Source organism: Phyllopteryx taeniolatus, chromosome 9 (genome assembly GCF_024500385.1).
Source record: "Phyllopteryx taeniolatus isolate TA_2022b chromosome 9, UOR_Ptae_1.2, whole genome shotgun sequence".
NCBI lineage: Eukaryota > Metazoa > Chordata > Actinopteri > Syngnathiformes > Syngnathidae > Phyllopteryx > Phyllopteryx taeniolatus.
In genome coordinates this window covers 8200812-8217107 of record NC_084510.1, presented here as the reverse complement: position 1 = coordinate 8217107, position 16296 = coordinate 8200812, and the positions used below count along the sequence as shown (strand labels likewise).

Below are 16296 nucleotides of genomic sequence, written 5' to 3'. Positions count from 1 at the left end.
GATTACTGTAATGCACTTTATTTATTTATTTATGTCCTGTTCAGCTTTTAGGTCAAGCAGAATGGAGGATCTGTATCCCTTTTATGCCGGAACAGTTTTACTGTGTCACATTGGAGTTTTTAAGCTGGTGCTGTGGTTTCTTGGTATTATAATGGATAATTACAGAGAAACAGAGTTGATCAGTTGAGCAGAACAAAGTTTCTAGAGGGGGGAGAGAAAATAAGTCAAAAGACAAAGCACTAATTGTAAACAAGATGAGAAAAGTAAATCATTATATATCTAGAACAATGAAACATTAGCTATGAGTCTTGTATGGGGCGGTAGTGCTACACCCTCTGAGGGAAGGAGAGGACAAGATATGACAGGACAAGGACAGGAGAAGAAGCATGCAGGACAAGTGTTGCGTACAACTGAAGTGTGGTGGGAGTGACTATGTAAATTATAAAAGTCTATAGGACGAGAGTGTGAGTGAGGAGATACCCAAGCAATTCGCATATTCATGAGTTATTTGTTGCAATAAGAGAGTGGCCCCACACCCAGCGAAAAAGTCCCAAGGGTGTGGGAGACATGCAAGTGAATTGACACCGTTTCGCATGCACAATGACTGACAGAAGTGTCCTGTAATTGCTGTGCCTGCACCGCGGAGGCTGAGGACCCCACACAATCAATCAAGAGGCGGGATCGGGCCCAGGAGTCCACCCGAGAGCAGCCCGGCGGACGGGACACGTCCCACAACGAGGGACCCAGGGCGGTCCGCCGGCCCCACCGTAATTTTGTGTTCTTTCACGAGCGAGCAGATACCTTTAATATTAGCATTCTGACATATAGCGGTAGCAAGAGGTTCGATGAATATTGCAAATAGCATTGGTGAGAGTGGACATCCTTGTCCGGTTCCTCTTTGTAAAGTAAAACTTTGTGATGTAATCCCATTTGTGGTGACTGTCGCTTTCGGCGAGTTATATAATGTTGCTAGCCAAAGTATAAATGAGTCTCCAAAGCCCAATTTGGCAAGTACTGCAAACAGGAAAGCCCAGTTAACTTTATCAAAAGCTTTCTCTGCATCAAGTGACATGATGATTGCATTTAGATTTTTACGCTGTGACATGCTTATTAAATTTAACAGACGCCTGACATTATTTGTGGGACTTGCACTTTACTTTGGAGTCAGCCAGTCCTCCCTTAAACATCTCCAGCTGGCTCAAAATACTGCTGCTCACCTCCTAACTGAAGTACGTAAGAAGGAACCCATAATTCCTGCAACTAATATCACGCAACTTCGCACAGCCATTGAAGAGGAGTGGACCAACATTCCACAGGCCACAATCAACAACCTAATCAACTCTATGCGAAGGAGATGTGTTGCACTGTATGAGGAAAATGGTGGTCAGACCAGATACTGACTGGTTTCCTGACCCCCCAGACCCACACAATAAGGCAAAACTGCACATTTCAGAGTGACCTTTTATTGTGGCCAACATAAGGCACACCTGTGCAATAATCATGCTGTCTAATCGGCATCTTGATATGCCACACCTGTGAGGTGGGATGGATTATCTCGACAAAGGAGAAATGCTCACTAACACAGATTTAGACAGATTTGTGAACAATATTTGAGGGAAATACCCTTTTGTGTATGTAGAAAAAGTTTTAGATCTTTGCGTCCAGCTCACGAAAAATGGGAGCAAAAACAAAAGTGTTGCATTTATATTTTTGTTCAGTGTAGATTCAAATACTCAAATGTATATAAAATAAATCAGCTACACACACTGAGAGTGAACAGAAAGGATGTGGTATAAACCACTGGCAGATTTGTAATGGATACATGTGATCATGACAGTCACATGGTCTAAAATCATGGTTGAATAAATCGAAACGACCACAGGCACTACAGTGTATATAATTAAGTTACAAAAAGGGCAACACATTCCCAAATGGCTGATCATATACTCCATGGCAGCTTTCCCCAAACTTATAGGACTTGGGACTTTGGGGCTGGTGATTGTCAAAGTAAAATACTGTTGGCGATTTTAATAATGTTTGGTGGACCAAATATTATGTGTTTTATTCTTTATTAGTAGTATATTAGTATTTGCTGCTATGGCAAAACATGACAGAATGTATTGTATGTAAGGAAGTTGGTATCTGGGGGAGGAACCAAATTTCTACGACCGGGTACACCCGCGTATAGGACACCAAAAGTGTTCACCCTTTCACTGCTCTCTGGTCCCTGAATATCATCTCCTGGGAGAGATGGATAGTTGTATGCAAACCATTTGGAAACGTTAAAATTGATGCCAAGTGGGCTACAGGTGGAATTGTGTTCTCCTGGATCTGGGCAGGCATATGGTGTGCTCCCCCAATCTTTGGATGGAGCAGGTATCATATTCTCATCAGTGATCTGGTGTCGATTCATCAATGGACACAGAAACCAATAATTGTGTTATATCCGGTACAGAGAGAGAAGTGTCTAGGATGGTGGTTGTCATGATCCTGGCATACATTTTTTGCTGTGGACCTTACGTACGCCTTTTTTGCCTGCTTTGCCGTGACAAATCCTGGATATGCTTTCCATCCTCTTCCTGCAGCAATGCCTGCATACTTTGCCAAGAGTGCAACGATATACAACCCGATCATCTATGTTTTCATGAATCGACAAGTAATGATCAACCTGTTCTGCATTCAAAATCAATACTTTATTGGACAAATCCTCTTCTGTTCTCTTTCATCGGTTTCGCACGTGCATCTTGCAAACAAGTAGATGATGGCTCAGAAGTATCCAAGTCAAAGTCTCTTCTGTGGCTCCACCTTAAAGTCTTTATCTATTGAGGATTTGTGAACTATCATAATTTGTACACTAATATTTATTGTTTATTTTTGTTTACAGATGTTAGTCAAGTGAATCTAACTTTTTGGCAAATGAGATATAACATTTTTTAAAAAATAAATCTATGATTATCTTTCTTTTATCACAAATCACAAAATGTTGTACTGACACAAATGCTTAGCCACTAAGCTTTCATATATTTTTCTAAATTTACAATAGTGCTGAATGCTGATGAAACTAATAAATAACCTTTTAAATGTACGGGTTGAGTAAACAAAACAACAATGGTGGACTACATGGCTGTTATTGTGCCTAAGGTTTTAATCATTTCTTTTAGATCCAAGGGTCCTGTTGATGCATTCATTCAAAATTAAGAAATGTAATCAAAGTGTAATTAAATTAAATTTATTTTAATAATTTGAGGAAGTAGTTTAAACAGTTACACTACGGTTTCATTTTCAACAGGGTAACTTGTAGTTGTAACTAACTACATTTCCAAAGTAATCTTCCCTACACTGCTAATTAACAGCCACATAAAACCAGTGTTGGCACCCCTTCACCCTGGTCGCCTGCGGGGTACCCTTTTTGTGCCAAACTTTTTGTACTTTTTTAATCTGTGTGTATATCTATTTATATAAACCACTAAAAATGATAATAAAACAGTACAACAACACCTGCAATTGTCTGATGACCAGTTCAGGGTGTACCGCGGGGTTTCTGGGTTTTACGCTAGCAAGACCCAGCTGGCCACCGCACCGCCGCCAAGCCATACAAATACATTACTGTATATACAATATTCATATATTGTGTTTTACAGTTCGGCACGGTGGCCGACTGGTTAGAGCGTCAGCCTCACAGTTCTGAGGTGCGGGGTTCAATCCCCGTCCCCGCCTGTGTGGCGTTTGCATGTTCTCCCCGTGCCTGCGTGGGTTTTCTCCGGGCACTCCGGTTTCCTCCCACATCCCAAAAAACATGCATGAATTGGAGACTCTAAATTGCCCGTAGGCATGACTGTGAGTGCGAATGGTTGTTTGTTCCTATGTGCCCTGCGATTGGCTGGCAACCAGTTCAGGGTGTACCCCGCCTCATGCCCGATGACAGCTGGGATAGGCTCCAGCACGCCCGCGACCCTAGTGAGGAGAAGCGGCTCAGAAAATGGATGGATGGATGGATGTTTTACAGCAATACTGATATAATTTTATATCTACCTGTTGATGAAATAGTGAAGCTTGCAGCAAAATATATCGTTTTGAAAGTACTATATTTTGATTGATTTAATGTGCCCCTGATTTATCTCTCTTTTTTCTTTTTTTCTTTTTGTTTACAAAAACTGAGTAAATGGTGATTTCGTCACAGTATTCCATTCCAGTGATTTCGTGGGTTTATGAGCTGGAAACCCAAATTATGTAAAAAAAACAAAACAACAACAAATAAATACAGGCAGGCACTCCCTGCGCCCCGAGATTGTGTCAGAGACCGAGCGTGCTCCATTTTCTATAGCTTTACTAATAAACCTGTTGGCTATTGGTAAGGAAACGTCAGTACATCCGCCATATTGAATGTGTCAGTTTTGCTTGTATCGAGAGGCACACACACTAACAAAGCTCTGAGTTACCGAAGGTTCCGGGGTGCAGAGAGCGCGCCCGGAGTGAACTTCCCAACGCACCCTATGTTGATGTGTTTGTGCGTTTGCTGTGTCGGTGCGACTAATGCAATTATATGTTGTTGTTGTTTTTACAGAATCCGTAACCTGTTTTATTTCGAAATAAAAATCGGAAGTTACGCACTGACTATTGCGCATGCCCACATCTAAGGCACGTACACGTGGGACTCTGTGGGGCTGGAGCTATGTCTAAAACAAGTGCGTAACATTTTGGTGTGGATTTATGTCTCTAAAATCACCCTTAAACGATTTCAGTTACATTCGATAATATATTTGATTTGTGTTTTACAGAACAAAAACGAGCAAAACGCCTTGGTTTTGGGAGGAAATGTAAGGTACGTGTTTTTTTTGACAAATACTCAACCACTTCTGTTCGGTTGTTGACACTGTGGGTCGACGGTAGGCTCACTCAGTCACAAAGTCGAAGATTTTTTTGGGGTACAAGTGTATTTTAATTATGCGCAACCCTTTTTTTTTTGTCAGATGCAGCGTTGTATTGTCGGACTAGGGAACAAGACGTTATACAGTGTTTCATGTGTGTTTCAACATCGAAGATCACTGCCCAGTTTTCTCTGAAAGTTATTCATTTTTGTTAGTTTAGAAACTGTAAAGGGCTTGTTTTGAGGTAATATTGCCCATATGCACAAAAGGCTGTTAAAAACAGCAATACAACGCAGTCAGAATTTATTGTAGCTTCTCACATGCTGGCTATGGAGCTGTGTGGGTGACTCTGGATGAGCTGGAAAAAACGAATTTACCACATATTTGGCCTGTTACCTGTACACAGAATAAAGATGGTAAAAATGCTGATGCTTCAGGGGGGAGGAGTTCTCAGGATCAGTCATCTGTGCAACATGACAGAAAACCAGAAGAAACCAGAAAGCAAAGGGTAATTACAACTTCACTAACATTACAAAGGTTAAACTATACAGAACACTCCACATTGTGCTGCTCTTTTATTTTAAACTAATAAGCTTCAAGTGCTCAAAGAAAAGCAGAAGATCTCCAGAGAACAACAGCTGATGAAGAGGAGGAATTTGCAAAGCTTTCAAAATGACATCCTACAGAGGCAGAGAGCGTTTGAGCAGAGGGTAAATAAATACAATGCCGTTTCGGGGACACGTACTGCAATTTGTCATCAATGGTAGTGACTGAAAATACTGTCACCGTTGCCATTTATATTTTACTTCCAATTGTGTTCACAGGAAACAGAGATGCAGAGTTTAGAAAAGCATGTGCACTTTGAAAATGAGAATTCAAGAAAAGCATATTATAGAGAATTTAAAAAGGTAATTTTCCATTTTGGTCTTAATCTTGCTACATACACAGCTGCGAAGCCCAATGCTGAGCTTTGATACTACATTGGAACCTCGATAGAATAGACCATTAATGGAGGGGGGTGGGGTGGGTCTTCAAATATAGCCAATTGTCTGTTACACTGAAGCACATTTTTTTTATTTTATTTTTATTTATTTAATTTTTTTTTGAGGCTGTACTGTCCAAAATTATTGTCTTTTTTTCCGGAGCCTAAAATGCCCAGGACAAAGTTATGGTAAATACATATTTTTAACAAGTTGTAAAATGTAGGAAATGAGCCTCGAGGAATTAGTGTGCTTCCTAGTTCCAAATCCATTGCCAAAGGTGAACAGCTTGACAAAAAAAACAACTTACTAAAAATAGCATGTTCCAGTCTCCAGAGACCTTTTTTTTAATACTTCAGAGTTAACACTATAGCCATGGTGCTCTCTCTGTCTGCCTAGCGCTCTATGCACAAAAGACAATGGATATAACCAACATTAGTCCCATTTTCTGCCTGCATTGTGCCACAGTGCCAGTCAACAACAGCGGCCAATTCTGGATTTAAACAACTTTGTCAAAGGCTTTTTAAATGACGAATGGAAACTATTTTTGGACACATTGTTCAGTCCTAACGGTCTCTTTAATCTGATATCTGTTTTTATCAAGGTTCCACTGTACTGTAATGTAAATTGCGGGAATTATTCACTTTATAAGAGATGTTTTAATTCCTGTCTGGAAGGTAGTGGAGGCTGCAGATGTGATCTTAGAAATTTTGGATGCACGTGACCCACTGGGGTGCAGATGCCCTGAGGTTGAGCAGGCAGTCATTCAAAGTGGAACAAACAAAAAAATTGTGTTGGTGTTAAATAAAATTGGTAAGTTCAACTCAACACATTTAGAGTTATCTTCTAAATGGGTTTTTTGAGGTTTAAAATGCTTAGGAAGAAAGTGCTTGAATTTGACTTTGTTCTACATGAGCTTGTCTAACTTATTTTTCCAATTCTAGATTTGGTATCAAAGGAAATTGTGGCGAAGTGGATTAAGTATCTGCGGAATGAGTTTCCCACAGTGGCTTTTAAGGCATCCACACAACAGCAATCCCAAAACTTGGTACCTGTCACACTATATACGAAACACTTATTGGTTCACATTTTTTCTTGCCACCCTATGTATATATACAGTCGGTACGGAAAGTATTCAGACGCCTTAAATTTTTCACTCTTTGTCATATTTCAGCCAGTTGCTAAAATCATTTGACAGAAAAAAACTTTTGCAGATTTATTAAAAAAGAAAAACTAAAATATCACACAGCCATAACTATTCAGACCCTTTGCTCAGTATTTAGTAGAAGCACCCTTTTGAGCTAATACAGCCATGAATCTTTTTGGGAATGATACAACAGGTTTTTCACACCTGGTTTTGGGGATCCTCTGCCATTCCTCCTTGCAGATCTGTCAGGTTGGATGGTGAACGTTGGTGGACTGACATTTTCAGGTCTCTCCAGAGATGCTCAATTGGGTTTAAGTCAGGGCTCTGGCTGGGCCATTCAAGAACAGTCACGGAGTTGTTCTGAAGCCATGCCTTTGTTATTTTAGCTGTGTGGTTAGGGCAGTGATTTCCAACCTTTATGGAGCCAAGGCACATATTTTACAATTGAAAAATCTCACGGCACACCAACAAACAAACATGTCAAAAAAAAGTGGCTATAGTAATTACTGTATGTACTTCCTGCCATCTAATAGAAGAGCATTTATTTGTTCTGTCTGTCACTATGCCTCTCTGGCATAAAGAGATTAACAAAGATACATTATTTCTTGTAAATAAAGAATTTTTTGAGCAATTAAGTAAAATTGTATCATTTCCCACGGCACATCTGAAGAGCACTCACTGCACACTAATGTCCCTGGCACACTGGTTGAGAATCACTGGCTTAGGATCATTGTCCTGTTGAAAGGTGACCCTTCGGCCCAGTCTGAGGTCTTGAGGACTCTGGAGAAGGTTTTCGTCCAGCATATCCCTGTACTTGGCCGCATTCATCTTTCCTTCGATTGCAACCCTTTGGGTTGTTCTTTACCTCTCTCACCAAGCACCCATTGCTCAGTTTGGCCGGACGGCCAGCTCTAGGAAGGGTTCTGGTCGTCCCAAACGTCTTCCATTTAACGATTATGGAGGCCACTGTGCTCTTAGGAACCTTAAGTGTAGCAGAATTTTTTTTTTTTTTTTTTTTTTTTGTAACCTTGGCCAGATCTGTGCCTTGCCACAATTGTGTCTCTGTGCTCTTCAGGCAGTTCCCTTGACCTCATGATTCTCATTTGCGCTGACATGCACTGTGAGCTGTAAGGTCTTATATAGACAGGTGTATGGCTTTCCTATGCACTTAACTGGCTGTTTCATTCATTCCATCTTCCATTACGTTTTATCCTCACTAGGGTTTAAATTTGATAATCCATTGGGGGGAAAGAAAAAAAGTATTTTCTTTAAAAAAAATAAACTTGAAATTCTAGAAAAAGATGTGTTTTTGAAATTTGTTTTAATAGTGATGTCATATTTGGTGAGGACAAATATTTGAGTATTTCTTTCCTCCAGGTGTGCACAAACTACAGTTAACTCTAAATAAATAAAAAAATATATGAATAAAGGTTATCGTATCAGTCTTGAGAAGCGGGAGGTTACGGTATGGGCTTGAAAAACGTGCATTGTGTATCCCTTATATACTGTACATATATACATACAGTGTTGTATTGTACAATAACACTACTTTTGCCTCTTGACATTGACAGAAACGCAGTCATGTGTCAGTGACTCAAGCCACCACAGAGCTCCTTAGCAGCAGTGCTTGTATTGGTGCAGAGTGCTTGATGAAGCTCCTCGGTAACTACTGCCGCAACCTTGACATAAAGACAGCCATCACTGTAGGTGTTGTAGGTAAGCACCAATAATAATAATAGCAGGTCTTTACACGGTGACATAAGCATGACAGTCACTACATTACTGCCTAATACAATCTCACTCTTTTTTATAATAATTTTCTCTTCAGTCGTGAAGCAAATCACCACAGTCATAATGACTACTTGTATACAAAAATGGATATGCATTTATTTGTTTTCTTAACTGCTTGACTCATTAGGCATGCTGCAAACTGAGCAAGGCGTCCGAACATAACAACTGCACAATCGCATGAAACAGTCAAGAACTCGGACCCGTTAAACAGGCAGTTGGCCCTCGCACATAATACTAACTCGCTGCAACGGAAAAACTGCAGTTCCAGGTGTTCTTCTCGGAAAATAACATTTGGAGGCATCACATACTGATACCCATGTACAGTTCTGTACTGTAGTATTTTACATTGAACCACAAACAACATGGTGTTATAGGCAAGGAAGATGCAGATTGCTGGCCAATGTAGCTGTATTATAATAATATAAAGAGGGAATAGGGACGAGAAATAACAGGAGAATGTGTCGATATTTCAGTGGCTTTGCAAAGATTGCTCCATTTTTAATTAACGTATGTTTTGTTGTTGTTTTTGAAATGTGGGATGAAGCCAGAGTACCTGGGGGAAAAAACATGAGGAGAACATGCAAACTCCACACAAGAGGGCCTAGAGCCTGTGACGCAGAAATGCTGACAATTGGGTCTCTGTGCTGCCTGCAAAAAGGAAAAGGCAATGTTAAAATGTTTATAAAGGGATAGAGGCGCTTCATCCATTATGTGATGTTGATTTTTGTTTACTTTTCGGCTTCTGTTTTTCAGGTTTTCCTAATGTTGGGAAGAGCAGTTTGATCAACAGCTTAAAACGCACAAGAGCATGTAATGTTGGAGCCACTCCTGGTGTCACCAAGTGAGTAAAGGATATTTGACTGATTAGTGATTACAAACATAATGACTTTCTTTTTTTTAGGATTTTTATTGATTTATTTATTTATTTATTATTATTATTTAAATTTATTATTACACAGACATGTTAGACTGAAAGTAGATGTCAAAGGTTTGGACAGAACTTCTCATTGATAGCATGAGAAAGTTTATTCAAACTTTTGGCTGGTAATGTACATAGTCTCCCCGATAAAAGGTTGTTTTTTCCCCTTGTTTTCTTTTGAATTATTAAAACATATTATTGTGTTGGCCCCTCAAATGGTAATTACATTCCTACATTTGAAATAGTAACTTGACGAACTTTCCCAAAAATGACAGTCTGTCAAAATGTCAACCTGTTTGTTGGCTGCTGTCAACCTGAGTACAGCGCACCAAGAACTTTGAAAGTCGGATGAAGGATTCCGTAGAAATTGAGATTCTTGTCGGAAAAAAAGTTGCCTTTTTGGAAAGCGTTGTTGTGTGGTATCTCCTAAGGAAAATCTAGTCAAGAAACACTTTCAAATTAGAGCGAAACATTATATAGCACAAATGGAACATTATCTGTGAGATGAGCAGTCTGGGCAGTAGAATAGGTCATGTACTTTAGTCAGCAATTGTTATGTGAATGTCTTTGTTATGGAGGATTTTAGAGGCATGTGACATGCTCCTTTTTATTTTTTTGTTTGTTTGTTTAAATTCCACAAAGATGGCAACCGCTTGTCACATTACTATGGAAACGGTGTGCTGCAGGTATGGGGCCGGTATTAGATTCTGACGGTATGATAACCTTGAGCAAAATTATTGCAGTTTCACGGTATTGCAATTACAGCTCTAAAATGTATTACAGTGAAACCTCGGATTACGAACAACTCTGTTGACCAGCAATTTGGGTTACATATCTAATAGTGTTTGTGATTGACGTGGTTAAAAAAAAAAAAAAGTCTGAAAGTATTTTACTTTAGTCAAAAAATATTATTTACAGTATGTATTGTTTTTATTGAATTGTAGCATCTCTAAATTAAAACAACGAACGGTTAATCAGAATCATCTTTATTTGCCAAGTATGTCCAAAAAACACACAAGGAATTTGTCTACCGTTGGAGCTGCTCTAGTATGACAACAGACAGTCAACTGACAGAGAACACTTTTGAGACATAAAGACATTGAGAAAAACAGTCACTGAGCAATAAAGGGTTGCGAGTTATCTGGTAATGCCGGTACAATTTTTTATTTTTTTTTATTTTTATTTTTATTTTATTTTTTTTGACAATTGTGCAAAAAGATGCAGAGTCCTCTAGCACGTAGAGCAGTTCGAATGACTAATCTCGCAATAGTCCGGTGCAATGACCATTGTGCAAAGACTTCAAGGAGTATTTGCAGTTTAAAGTGGCGAGTAGTGTGATAATCTGGGACAATGTTGATTGTGAAAATGTTGCAGATACTCCTCAATCAGTGTGCAAATGGAGCAGATGCTACTCTGGCATGAGTGGCCAGTATTGGTCAACAACCGATATGCAAATAGTGCTGCGTGGCAAGACTACTACAGTGAATGCACGAGTACTATATAATTGGCCCGACAGAAATGTGACAACAAATTCAGACAAAAGAAATTGGCAGCATGTTGCAATGGAATTATAAGTTAGCTGTTAAAGAAGTTGATTGCAAGAGGGAAGAAGCTGTTGGAATGTCTGCTAGTTTTAGTTTGAATTGTTCGATAGCGCCTACCTGAGGGAAGGAGCCGGTGACCGGGATGTAGAGGGTCCGAGAGAATTTTGCACGCTCTTGTCTTAGTTCTGGCAGCGTGCAAGTCCTCAAGGGTGAGTAGGGGTGTACCGACAAGCCTTTCACCAGTTTTGATTGTCAGTTGCAGTCGGAGTTTGTCCTTTTTTGTAGCAGCACCAAACCAGACTGAGATGGAAGAACACAGGACTGATTTGATGACCGCTGTGTAGAACTGCCTCAGCAGCTCCTGTGGCAGGCCGTGCTTTCTCAGAAGCCGCAGGAAGTACATCCTCTGCTGAGCCTTTTTGAGGACGGAGTTGATGTTGATCGCCCACTTCAGGTCCTGAGAGACTGTAATTCCCAGGAACTTGAAGGTCTTGACGGTTGACACAAGGCAGCTGGACAGCGTGAGGGGCAGCTGTGGTGAAGGATGCCTCCAGAAGTCCACAATCATCTCTACAGTCTTGAGCGTGTTCAGCTCCAGGTTGTATCGGCCGCACCACAGGTCTGGCCGCTCCACTTCCTGTCGATATGCAGACTTGTCACCGTCCTTGATGAGGCCGATGACAGTGGTGTCATCTGCAAACTTCAGGAGTTTGTCAGCCGGGTGCGTTGAGGTGCAGTCATTCGTGTAGAGAAAGAAGAACAGCAGAGAGAGGACACAACCTTGGGGTGCCCCAGTGCTGATGCTTTTGTGTGGATGAGGTGGTCTCTCCCAGCCTCACCTGCGGTGTCCTGCCCGTCAGGAAGATGTAAATCCACTGGCAGATGGCAGGTGAGACACTCAGCTGGAGAAACTTGGAGGAAAGGAGTTCAGGGATGATTGTATTGAACGCTGAGCTGAAGTCCACGCACAGGATCCTCGCGTAGGTCCCTGCACTGTCGAGGTGATTTAGGATGAAGTGCAGTCCCATGTTGACTGCATCATCCGCAGACCAGTTTGCTCGGTAGGGAAACTGCAGGGGGTCTTGTGGCGCACTTGAGGTGGTCCAGCACGAGACGTTCAAAGGACTTCATGACCACAGATGTCAGGGCGACAGCCCTTTCTTCATTCAGACCTGAGATTGTAGTTTTCTTGGGGACTGGGATGATGGTGGAGCGTTTGAACTTGTACTTTGCACAGTTCCAGAGATCTATTGAAGATCTGTGTGAAGACTGGAGCCAGCTGGTCCACGCAGACTTTGAGGCAGGATGGGGACACAAGGTCCGGTCCTGCCGCTTTGTTAATCTTTTGTTATTTGAAGATGCGTCTCACATCCTGTTTGTGGATGGTCAACGCAGAAGTCAGAGGTGTGATAGTGGTCGGTGGTGCGGCTGGAGGGGTGTGAAAGTGTCCTTTTCAAATCTGCAATAGAAGGTATTCAAGTCGTTGGCTAGTGTGCTATTGTTCTCAGCTTGGGGGGGATCGTCGCTTGTAATTGGTCAGCGATTGTAAAGCATGCCAGACTGATTTAGAGTCGTTAGTGCTAAACTGTTTTTCCCAACTTTGCTGCATAAAATGGGTTTAAAATCAGATATTATTATAAAATAATGCGGCATGGTGGCCGACTGGTTAGCACATCTGCATCACTGTTCTGAGGACCGGGGTTCAAATCTCAGCCCCGCCTGTGTGGAGTTTGCATGTTCTCCCCATGCCTGCGTGGGTTTTCTCCGGGCACTCCGGTTTCCTCCCACATCCCAAAAACATGCGTGGTAGGTTGATTGAAGACTCTAAATTGCCCTTAGGTGTGAATGTGAGTGTGAATGGTTGTTTGTTTATATGTGCCATGCGATTGGCTGGCGATCAGTTCAGGGTGTACCCCACCTCTCGCCCAAAGTTGGTTGAGATAGGCTCCAGCACGTCCGCGACCCTTGTGAGGATGAAGCGGTACAGGGGAAGAATATAAAATACTCCCAACTTTGTACTCTTTACTCATAGGTCAAGCATATAGAGTGACTGTTTAAACGTTAGTCTTGGCAAATCAACTGCTTATGGTTCAAACATTTCATGCTGCTTGGGGTTTCATATCAGGACAAACAGTTCTCTAAGTCTTTACCAGCTGCACCGGTAAAGTTGACACACTGACACAGACATCAAAGCATACTTTAATTGCTTGTGCTGGGACCACTGATAACAACACAGGTTATACTAACATAATAACTCACAGGTTCCTACAGGTTTCTGTCATTACGGGGTGCTGTGTGTACATTTAGGGGGGGGGAATTAACTTAAATGATTTTAGCAAATGGCTGCAATATAATAAAGAGTGAAAAATTTAAGGGGGTCTGAATACTTTCCGTACCCACTGTATGTGGAGAAACCCTGGTGTCATATACAGTACTTTGTGCATCAGGTTAAAAAGTTAACATGCAGCTGGCTGCAAAATGGCTGACTTATGGCTCATTGTATTTACATGTTTTTTAAAAGTATCCTAATTCTTTAGGTGCCTTCAAGAAGTGCACTTGGACAAACACATTAAGCTTCTTGATTGTCCAGGCATCGTCATGGCAACATCAACAACTGATGCTGCAATGATTCTCCGTAATTGTGTGAAAATTGAACAGCTGGTTGATCCACTTTCACCCGTTGAAGCCATCCTCCGACGTTGCAACAAGGCACAAGTATGTTGTTTCCTTTCCCACCATTTGTATAGTACATTAATAAAAAAACATTAGCATTAAGTAGTAGCATTTGTACACTGTTTAAGACAAGACACAACCTGACATACATTTTCATGAATGTGCAGATCCTCCAGCACTATGGAGTACCCGACTTTCACACAGCTCTGGAATTCTTGGCGTTGCTTGCGCGGCGTCAGGGCAAACTAAGAAAAGGCGGGCTGCCTGACACCGACAAAGCAGCAAAAAGCATATTGATGGACTGGACAGGGTGTGTCATATGTTTAATTTTAGAGGCCTTACAAATGTTAAGATGGATTAGTGTTAATTCCAGTGTTCTTTAGAGGAAGGATCAGCTATTTCACTCACCCCCCTGAGACACACACACTTCCTATGCATGTCAGCGCTGAGATTGTAACAGAGATGGGTAAAGCTTTTGACTGGGATGAACTTGAAAAAGGAAATCAGGAAGTTCTTGCAGGTAATATGCTCTTTTCACCCTAATTTTATGATACTATTTGCTCTGGTGATCTAGACAAACCGCCGGCACGGTGTCCGACTGGTTAGCACATATGCCTCACAGTTCTGTGGACTAGGGTTGAAATCGCGGCCCCGCCTGGGTGGAGTTTGCATGTTCTCCCAGTGCCTGTGTGGGTTTTCTCCGGGCACTCCGGTTTCCTCCCACATCCCAAAAACATGCATGGTAGGTTAATTGATACCTCTAAATTGCCCGTAGGTGTGCATGTGAGTGTGAATGGTTGTTTGTTTGTATGTGCCCTGCGATTGGCTGGCAACCAGTTCAGGGTGTACCCCGCCTCCTGCCCGATGATAGCTGGGATAGGCTCCAGCACGCCCGCGTCCCTAGTGAGGAGAAGCGGCTCAGAAAATGGATGGATGGATCTAGACAAACCGCCGGCACGGTGGACGACTGGTTAGTACATATGCCTCACAGTTCTGAGGACTGGGGTTCAAATCCCGGCCCCACCTGTGTGGAGTTTGCATGTTCTCCCCGTGCCTGGGTGGGTTTCCTCCCACATCCCAAAAACATGCGTGATAGGTTGATTGAAGAATCTAAATTGCCCGTAGGTGTGAATGTGAGTGTGAACGGTTGGTTGTTTCTATGTGCCCTGTGATTGGCTGGCGACCGGTTCAGGGTGTACTCTGCCTCCCGCCCAAAGATAGCTGGGATTGGCTGCAGCAGCCTGCGACCCTAGTGAGGATAAGCGTTAAAGAAGATAGATGGATCTAGACAAACTGTTAGATGAAGAATAATGCACATACTGTTAAATAGGCAGTGTCACGTTCAAAAGAAAAGTGTTTTGCTTTGTTTATGAATGGACTGAAAAGATGCAGTAGTGCAAGCCTGATTTTAATGTGAGCTTTGCGATATGTTTCAGATTCATCTTGTTCTGATATTCAAATGGGATTCTGCATCGAAAACATGGGAATGACAAATGGCAACCAGGCTCCAGTGCACTTTTACCAAGAAATTGAAGGCGAGTCAGTGCAGGAGCCAGAATTAAAAGATGAAGATGAATCTATGGAGGATGATCAGGATACAGAGGTATGAAGAAGTGTGATTCTTTCTAGTGGCTGGAATAAAAGACTCAAATTCGATATGTGTGGAATGTTATTTAACCGGAATAGTCTGTCTTGCCATAATAAATGTTGCCAGATAATAATCTTGTTTGATCCAATAGTTTGGACCAATGACAGTGGAGCTAAAATCTCAGAGGTTGAAGAGTGTCTTGCCTGAAATTAAGGCCAAGGTTCCAGATTTGAAGGATATTGTTAATGTACATCCTTTACAACAAGGCCAGGCGCTTTTGGCTGCTGTCAAGAAGCGGAAGAAGCAACAAAAAAGAGCTGGTTCGTGTCTTAACTCCTATAGTCATATTGGTATTACGTGTCATAAATAATAGTCATATTGGTATTATGTGTATTTTATGTACTTTCTGTTTCTTTTACAGACAAACTTTCTACCAAACTCTCAGACACCTTGATATCTGCAATGGATTTCTCGTTTTGTGACAGCTAATTAAAGGAGTACTAAAAGATTGTTTTTCTCTGCTTTGCCTTTTTGTTTCTTTCAAAAAAAATAAAATTATTCTCTTTGACATTTACAATACACTTTAAACACATTAGAGTCAAGTCTGTGGATCGATCACTTAGGACACAAGTGTCAACCTCCATGCCTGAGGTCCCGATCTGGTCTGCTACATCGTTTTATGTGGACCGCTAAAGTGAGTCATGTGTGTTTAACTTAATGTTTCTGGATAAAATATGTAAGTTGTATTCCCTTCGAATAACATTGAGAAACTGCATGCATTTTGTT

The 16296-nt window shown here is 41.4% G+C and overlaps 2 protein-coding genes across 3 annotated transcripts; both read left to right on the top strand.

Annotated features, from left to right (window-relative positions):
* Positions 1-567: 567 nt before the first annotated feature.
* On the top strand, positions 568-4573 carry LOC133483490 (red-sensitive opsin-1-like). The gene is given in 8 exon segments (XM_061784815.1): positions 568-573; positions 647-700; positions 2189-2393; positions 2456-2520; positions 2522-2684; positions 2738-2786; positions 3558-3576; positions 4565-4573. Coding segments are annotated over 8 exon segments (570 nt in total).
* On the top strand, positions 4509-16019 carry gnl3l (G protein nucleolar 3 like). Of its 2 annotated transcripts, XM_061783941.1 has the most exons (16): positions 4509-4685; positions 4779-4822; positions 5275-5376; positions 5462-5578; positions 5693-5776; positions 6526-6661; positions 6793-6896; positions 8567-8711; positions 9331-9450; positions 9540-9627; positions 13787-13964; positions 14090-14232; positions 14306-14442; positions 15359-15525; positions 15662-15830; positions 15932-16019. In XM_061783941.1, the coding sequence occupies exons 1-16, from the start codon at positions 4673-4675 to the stop codon at positions 15997-15999; spliced, it is 1815 nt and encodes a 604-aa protein (XP_061639925.1). In that variant the 5' UTR covers positions 4509-4672; the 3' UTR covers positions 16000-16019. The 2 variants fall into 2 exon arrangements, with proteins under 2 accessions (XP_061639925.1, XP_061639926.1); XM_061783942.1 differs by lacking the exon at positions 9331-9450 and having other exon boundaries at positions 4514-4685.
* Positions 16020-16296: the final 277 nt, after the last annotated feature.

Excerpts from the sequence above, each read along its gene's own strand:
- gnl3l (XM_061783941.1), top strand. Across the intron at positions 5,579-5,692 it reads AGAGAGCGTTTGAGCAGAGG|GAAACAGAGATGCAGAGTTT; the intron begins GTAAATAAATAC and ends TTGTGTTCACAG. Across the intron at positions 6,897-8,566 it reads AACAGCAATCCCAAAACTTG|AAACGCAGTCATGTGTCAGT; the intron begins GTACCTGTCACA and ends TGACATTGACAG.